At 47.4% G+C, this 8709-nt stretch overlaps 1 protein-coding gene across 1 annotated transcript in view; it reads right to left on the reverse strand.

The window, feature by feature from the left end:
* Positions 1-3458: 3458 nt before the first annotated feature.
* The window catches only part of LOC311124194 (uncharacterized protein), a gene marked incomplete at its 3' end in the record, with an annotated part of 5471 nt that continues 220 nt past the window's right edge, over positions 3459-8709 (reverse strand). Inside the window, exons 1-4 of the mRNA XM_084198387.1 lie at positions 8538-8709; positions 6917-6980; positions 4954-5573; positions 3459-4296 (exon numbers count right to left, since the gene is read on the reverse strand). The exon at positions 8538-8709 is cut by the window's right edge and continues 220 nt beyond it. Coding sequence (XP_084054513.1) covers positions 3459-4296; positions 4954-5573; positions 6917-6980; positions 8538-8560 — 1545 coding nt within the window. The remainder of the gene's footprint in view (positions 4297-4953; positions 5574-6916; positions 6981-8537) is intronic.

Consider the following 8709-nt stretch of genomic DNA (forward strand, 5'->3'; position numbering starts at 1 on the left):
GTTTGGAACTCGGTAGTGAGTGTTGTAACCGAGGACAGACGATTTTTACGAGCTTCAGCACTCAGCGTTCCCATTCTGTGAGCTTGTGTGGCCTACCACTTCGCGACTGAGCCGTTGTTGCTCCTAGACGTTTCCACTTCACAATAACAGCACATACAGTTGACCGGGGCAGCTCTACCAGGGCAGACATTTGACGAACTGACTTGTTGGAAAAATGTCATCCTATGACGGTGCCACGTTGAAAGTCACTGAGCTCTTCAGTAAGGCCATTCTACTGCCAATGTTTGTCTATGGAGATTGCATGGCTAGGTGCTCGATTTTATACACCTGTCAGCAACGGGTATGGCTGAAGTAGCCGAATCCACTAATTTGAAGGGGTGTCCACATACTTTTGTATATATAGTGTATATTAGATAGATAAGGCCTTGGTGCTTGTTGTGTGGAGGCATGCTCCCTCGACACTGAGTAAATATTGACTCCAGAGTAGATGTGGGAAAGAGAGCAAGGGAAGGATGAAAGAGAGAGAAAGAGAGAGGGAGAGTGAGAGTGAGAGAGAGAAAGGAAGAGGTGTAGTCTTTCTTAATAGCTCCTTTCACTCAGAAGTCTGGTCAAAGTGTACCCTTGCTTTTTTCTCCTTCAGTCTGTTTCTCTCCACATTCCACACTTTCCTCTCCTCTCTCTCTCTTCCTAAAACCTCTTCTCTTCTTACACACGCACACACATGCGCACCATGCACACACTCTCTCTCTCTTTCTGCTTGTGTACTTTTCCATGAATCCCTCTCTTCCTCTATCACATACTTCCCTTTCTCTTCCTGCTGACTCTCTCTCTCTCTCTCTCTCTCTCTCTCTCTCTCTCTCTCTCTCTCTCTCTCTCTCTCATTCTCTCACTCTCACTCTCTCACTCACACTCACTCTCTCTCACTCTCTCTCTCTTTCAATCTCTCTAACTCTCACTCTCTCTCTCTCACTCTCTCTCTCTCTCTCTCACTCCCTCTCTCTCTTTCTCTTTCTCTCAATTCAATTCAATGGGCTTTATTGGCATGGGAAACATGTTTACATTGCCAAAGCAAGTAAAATAGATAATAAACAAAAGTGAACATTACACTCACAAAAGTTCCAAAAGAATAAATAAATTTCAAATGTAAATATACAGTGTATACCCATCTCTCTCCACTCTCTTTCTTTCAGCACCTCTATTTCTACCTCTCTATCTCTATCTCTCTACCTCTGTGATCACTCTCTCAATCTATCTCTCCCTCTACCTCTCAGTGACCTCTCTATCGATCTCTCTCTCTCTACCTCTCTCTACCTCTCTATCTCTATCTCTACCTCTCTGTGACCTCTCTCTCAGGTCTGTCTCCCTCTCCCTGTGTTTGCTATGTCCTGCTCTCCCCCTCTGCCCCCACCCTCCCCCCTGCGTGCAGATTTCTATACACAGTGCCTTATTTCACTACTACTTAACTGAGTCGCTTCCCCTCCCACTCCTCTACTTTTCTCCTCTCCCTCCTTCCTCTATCCCTCTCTCAGTTCCCCCATTGCTTCAATGCAACAAAGTAAACACATGTACACACACGTGATCAGGCTTAAACATAGAATGTTGTGACACACATTCACATAGTACACACACACACAAATATGTAGCCTGGTGAGTGAACCATCACAGGACTGTTATTAATGCCACTGGTACACATGGACACTACCGTCGGCTGCCAACAGCTAAATGTGTTTAACACTGGGAGTATAACTGTATGTGTGTGTGTGTGTGTGTGTGTGTGTGTGTGTGTGTGTGTGTGTGTGTGTGTGTGTGTGTGTGTGTGTGTGTGTGTGTGTGTGTGTGTGTGTGTGTGTGTGTGTGTGTGTGTGTGTGTGTGTGTGGGTGTGTGTGTGTGCGCGCGTGTGCGTGCGTGGGCGTGGGCGTGGGCGTGGGCGTGGGCGTGGGCGTGTGTGTGTGTGAGATCCAGACCAGATCAGAATGATCATATCTCTCTACCTCAGATAAAGCTCCTCTATGGGGCATACAGTCTGCTATGTATAGCTCTGTCACTCAATGAGCCTGAGAGAGACCGCCTGGCCAACCAAACACTAACCAGGGGTTCCCCCTCATAATACAATACACACAGACACACACACAACACACACAGAAACACACACACAGACACACACAAGATACACACACATAGCTCTTCTCTGATTGTTAAAATCACACAGGACAATCCATCATGATTATGTCATATTGACTGTAGAATGAGATCAGACAGTGATGTCATACATTCCAAGGTTCTTCAGGAAGTATGTCCACACTAGGAGCCAGATGGACCTCCTCCCAGTGAATAGAACTCCATGGATTTGACTGGGACTGAGTGAAACAACATGAACGGTTGGCTCTCTTTTATGACATTCTAGGGTCAAATCCCAGCCAAAGATTGTTAACCCATCTGGTACTATGGGACTGTACCACACACTACAGCTACAGGTCACAGCCATATCACCCACCCCATACACACACACACACACACACTGCAGCTACTATATAGAGAGTAATACAGTCGATAACACTACACTCACAAGACCTGCAAGCCCCAAGGCCAGATCTGGCGTTACATACACACACACACACACACACACACACACACACCACACACACACACACCGCTTTGCTTGTGCAAGCGTGAAGGATATTCCGATCATAACAGTAAATGCCCAGAGCAGTACAAGCAGCCAGACAGTTTCCATATGACTGCCCATACACAACTGACTACTGTACAGCCAGCCTTCCTTTCCCTACCACACATACTGTATCACTATATGGCCATACAGGAATTACCTCCCAGTTAACTACTGGTGTTACTAACTCTATACTCATACAGCAATTACCTCCCAGTTAACTACTGGTGTTACTAACTCTATACTCATACAGGAATTACCTCCCAGTTAACTACTGGTGTTACTAACTCTATACTCATACAGGAATCACCTCCCAGTTAACTACTGGTGTTACTAACTCTATACTCATACAGGAATCACCTCCCAGTTAACTACTGGTGTTACTAACTCTATACTCATACAGGAATTACCTCCCAGTTAACTACTGGTGTTACTAACTCTATACTCATACAGGAATCACCTCCCAGTTAACTACTGGTGTTACTAACTCTATACTCATACAGGAATCACCTCCCAGTTAACTACTGGTGTTACTAACTCTATACTCATACAGGAATCACCTCCCAGTTAACTACTGGTGTTACTAACTCTACACTCATACAGGAATCACCTCCCAGTTAACTACTGGTGTTACTAACTCTATACTCATACAGGAATCACCTCCCAGTTAACTACTGGTGTTACTAACTCCATACTCATACAGGAATCACCTCGCAGTTAACTACTGGTGTTACTAACTCTACACTCATACAGGAATCAACCACTGAGGCATTTCAAGGCATTGGCTCTTACCTGTGAGAAGCACCGACGATACTCGTTCTCTGCTCCCGAGCACCTGTAGTTCTGGGGGGGTAATCTCTGTCCCCCTGTGTCCACCTCGGCCAGGGGGTGGGGGTGCTGCTGATGTTGCAGGGGGTAGATGTTGGGTTGAGGGGGTCCAGGGTGAGGGGGTTGGGGTTGGGGTTGAGGTTGAGGGTTGAAGCCATAGGGGAACTCTCTCTCTCTGTGCTGCGGGGAGGAGCGGTGAAGAGGGGGGGAGTAGGGGTGAGAGAGAGAGGGGGAGTAGGGGTGAGGCAGAGAGGGGAGGGGAGGAGGGGCGCGTCTACTGATTAGTCTGTCGTGGTTGGGCTGGGAGGGAGAGGGCCTGTGTGAGTGAGGGAGGGTCGAGGGCACTCTCTCTCTTTCTCTCCCTCTCTCCCTCCCTCGCTCCGCGGCAGCTTGTCTCTGTCTGTCCGTCTGTCTGTGACTGTCCGTGTCCCTCTGTCCATTCCTTTCTGGTTTAGCTGTGGCTGTTGTTAGCAATACCTTAGCGATAGGTGACTCCGTACTCTCCTCCTCTGTCTTCCTCTCCTCCTCTCTCCTCTCATGCTCCCTCTCTCCCCTGTTCCCTTTGTGGTTTTTGGCTCCCTCCCTCTCCTTCTCTCCCCTCCTCTTCTCCTCTCCTTCTTTGGGTCTGTCCATTTGGTCAATGTTAACAACAGCTCCCTCCTGCCCCTCAGGCTCTAGTACCAGGGTTGCTATGGTAGCATTGCCATGCTCGGTGTGGCGGGCCTGCCGGTTTTGCCGGTGTAATGGCAGAGAGAAGGGAACCCTGCCATAACCAAACTGACCCGGACGGATAGAAGAGGACCTGAGAGAGAGAGAGAGAGAGAGAGAGAGAGAGAGAGAGAGAGAGAGAGAGAGAGAGAGAGAGAGAGAGAGAGAGAGAGAGAGAGAGAGAGAGAGAGAGAAAGAGAGAAAGAAAGAAAGAAAGAAAGAAAGAAAGAAAGAAAGAAAGAAAGAAAGAAAGAAAGAAAGAAAGAAAGAAAGAAAGAAAGAAAGAAAGAAAGAAAGAAAGAAAGAAAGAAAGAAAGGAATGGGGGGGTTGGACAGGGAAATATTACTCATGATGACAGAACTCTTATCTGCTCTTAAAATGATTGACATTCTCCACAAGTGGAGCCAACAGCTTACAGCCTACAGTGAGAGTTAGAAGCAGAGCGTGTGAGGGTGAGAGCCTTAAGGAGTCTATATGTATAGAGGTCATGATATTGAGCAGAACTAGTGATCTAATTGCATAGCATGAGAGATGGGAATAAAAGTCAAACTCACACTCCCATGACTCACATCAACAGAATGACTCAACTCACACTACCAACGCCTTAACAACAACGTCTTACTTAACATTTACATAACGTCTAAAACAACATTTACACAACATCTACAGTAAACAGTTTCCTTGCCAACAAGATCATCCAATCATACTCACCTACTAGCAGGCAGAGCCCCCCTATTGGCCAACACTGACCTTCTGCTCCCACTTCCTCCCGCCCTCCCTGTTCCAGGATTGGCTGGCCGGCGGGCGGCCCTTGCTGGTTGGCTGTAGCTGGATGGGGGGGCAGGAAATGAGGGGGAACGGTAAACAGAATCTGGTTCCTGATTGGGTGATGAGAATTCCGTGCGATAGAGGGGAGACATGGGATTGGAGGACTGCGCTGGCACAGCTCCTGCCCCTCCTCCTATAGGAGTGTCCCGATAGAGAGACAGTCCTGGGTTCTGATTGGATGATGGGAGTGAGGGGGGATAGAAGGGGGCTGGCTGTCTCTCTGTCCCTCCCCCTCCCCCTCCTCCTCCCCCGTACTGGGATGGCTGGTTGCTAGAATAAAGAGGGGGGTAGAAGGGGCGGATGGCGGAGATGACAGAGCCATGGTTGGGACTCCCGGCCCCCCCTGGGAGGAACGATGAACCCCCCCAGTTTGGAGGAGAGTGGGAGAGGGGAGGAGTTTGGGGACGGGGAGGGGCTTCACACTTCCTGGTTCTCTGTGACACACCCACTCCGCAGCTCTGAGAACATCCTGACCACTCCCCCCAGGCAGACCACACTCCCTCCGGACTATCGTCCACCTGCCGTGATCTTCTACCCGTCGCCTGGAACACGAACACACACACACAAGCACACATCAGACATATGATAAACCAGCCAGGTCACCCGTGATACAAGTCAGTATTAGGCGTCCATCCATGTCTGAGGACGTCAGGGCCTCTGCCTCTGGTGCAAAAGGTTGCATGTTCAAATCCAGCGATAGAAAGTTGTTTTTGAGATTTTTGTTTTAAACCTATCCCAAACCTTAACACTTACTTTAACCATTCAGAGTTAATGCATAACCTTAACATTTCTGAGTTAATGCCTAAAATTAACCTTAAACACTTTGAAATTGAAATTTGACGTTTGAGAAACATGGATGAACGTCTAATTCTGACATGAGACTGTGAGAGCTTGTTGGATAAACATGTAACAAACATATTCAAGTATTTCCTAGACAGGCCTCTGTAGTTATGTTGGCCCCTGCCGTAGCAAATCTGCCTTCAATTGGTGTCAAAGTTTCAGTGCCAGAATCCCTGGATGTTGTTCAGGGGGCTAGGAAAGGGAAGACGTCTAGGCTAAGTTCACTTATGCTGGCAGTAGCATTAAACCAGTTTTATGAACTGAGGAACAAAATCATCAACTGTGTGGAATATGGATTGATGGCCTTGTGGAAGTGCTGTGGCACGGCCAGCTCTGGCCTGGTATGCTGAACACAGTGTGGTCTGTGCGCGTGTGTAACAGGCCAGGCTTTGATGTGTTCCTCTGTGGCTCTGTCTAAATGTTTCTCATTTCATAACTCAGAGCTGTGTGTGTGTGTGTGTGTGTGTGTGTGTGTGTGTGTGTGTGTGTGTGTGTGTGTGTGTGTGTGTGTGTGTGTGTGTGTGTGTGTGTGTGTGTCTGTGTGGCCTGGTTGGCAGAACAGCTATAGAGAGACCTGAACAAAAGTTTCCATTCAGCAATAACCAAAACATGAGGCTGCACTCCACCACTCTGAGAGAAAGAGTGTACACGCCTGTATGTGTATGTGATAGAAGGTGTATGGACATAGAACGTGTGTGTGTGTGTATGTGTGTGTGTCTGTATGTGTTTCTGAGCGTGTACAGGGCTCCATTAGGTCAAATAACGGCCACACATGTCTCTGTCTCTGTGTCAGGGGACCACTCCACCGCCAGGGGACATGGGTAATGAGTGACATCACAAAAACCCAGCTGCCACAGAGCCAAGACCATCACTGACTCACAACCACTGACCCGGCACCAGAACTGACCACTAGTGCACACACAGTGAGATGGTGAACCACTCACTACGGGCTTTCATGGGCTAAATCCACCAGGACCCTAAACTACGATTACAGACACTAATCGCCTCTAATCACCACCATCACTATGGTAAAACCATTACTCACCTTTTTCTTCTCAGCCTTGGTCAGAGAGGATGTGACTGCCACAAAACCCCACAACACATAAAGCCTGAGAGAGGGGGAGTGAAGAGAGAGAAGAGGAAATAAAAAGATGAGGGGGATAGAGAGAGGAAGAGTGGAGAGGGGTTGAGTAAACACAACCAAATATTATGAGTTCCAATGGAATTAATCCTGGTGCTTACATATGTTTACTTACAGAGGATGTACTATGAGGATGCAATGTATATTCTCATATCCTAAGGCTATCAAAACGCCTCAGTAGCTTCATAAATGATATCATTTAATAGTCAACACTATGGGGGGGTTCACATACTTCTCTTTCCCTAACAGTCCAGAGCCTGTCTAGTAGTTGTTTAATAAACAGTCTAGCATGCGTAAAAGCACCATGCATAATGTGTTTTCTTTCATTATAAGACATACTGTAAAACGAACTCCCAGCAGTTCAGTTAAAATTCTTTCGAATGTTCCAGATACGTTACTATGTTTGAGGAGCACACCATGCGTCGTTTTTTCCCAGCGCTGCGTGTGAGTTCAAGAAGAACTTTCTTTGACTGGGCGGTTCAGCAGCGGTTCAGCGGCATCTCAGTCAATCTGACCGCGCCGAGAAGGTGCAAACAAACTAATATGTCTAAACATCAGCCGTGTTTTTCCTCCCAACTGTCCAGACCCTGTGGCTTTTAAACACACAAGCCCACTTCCAAACGCATACACTCGCGATCCCAAATCATCATGTACATTTGTTTTAATCGTTTGAGACTTGGAGAGAGGGGCCTCAGGCTTTGGGTTTGGTTTATGTTGGCCACATGATTATAGTTTCCTGTAAATTGCTTTCATATAGCTACAAACTCAGGACGCTGATGCATGTGCACTGGGCTAGAGTATATCATTTTAGATGCACTACCACAATTATTGTGTGAACTGTGAAGCCACACCACAATCCCATAACATCACAAATCCGCAGGCCACATGTGACCGCTGTGACTGGTGCAGTTTCGCCAGTGTGTGCACCGCCGCGGGCTCCCCTCCTACTGAAACCCTCCCCACAGTCCCCAGGCCCACACTAGACTAAACAATTATCCCAAAACCACAGACAAAGGTCCCGCACAGCCTGACACAACAGACCAGCTCAGCCTGAACTAACGACCCCCTACCCGCGTCCACGTTTCTCTCTACAGTGGCACATTGTAGAATAAAGAGAGAGAGAGAGAAATTGAAATGTAATTGAAATTTAATTTAATTGAGAGAGAAAGAGAGATAGAGGAGGGGGGGGGGGGGGGGGGGGGGGGTGAGAGAGTGGGAACTGTTACAAAATCTGCCCAGAGAGTGAGTTTTAACCTCAACCCCAGCCGGAGGGAAAATTCCTTATACATAGCGCGCCCATGCAACACATGCGCGGGTAGGCTTCACCTATATGCTATAGCACAAACGCAAGATATTTATTCACAACACTTGACTTTTCAATAGTTTTAAATACGTCGAGATAACATATAGCCCTATTACACTTACTGTTGGCTACATCGCCACTGAAATAAAATTTTGTTTTAAACCTTTCGCACACATGAAGGCGTGGAGCAGGTTTTCGGTCAATAGAGTACCCCCAATTTACCTGCACAGAAACCCGAGACGCATTCTCTCGGTGGCCTCGCCCTGAAGTATTTCCCCTCCGGTAACGACTTTCTGACCACCGTATAGGTGTTTTTTTGCTGCTTCCCGGGGTGAGTTATTATTCGTTCCTTTCGGTAATAGTCAGAACAACCGCTGTGTCTTCTATGTGCCTG

The sequence above is a fragment of the Coregonus lavaretus genome (genome assembly GCF_964263955.1).
Source record: "Coregonus lavaretus genome assembly, contig: HAP1_SCAFFOLD_2360, whole genome shotgun sequence".
Taxonomy (NCBI): Eukaryota; Metazoa; Chordata; class Actinopteri; order Salmoniformes; family Salmonidae; genus Coregonus; species Coregonus lavaretus.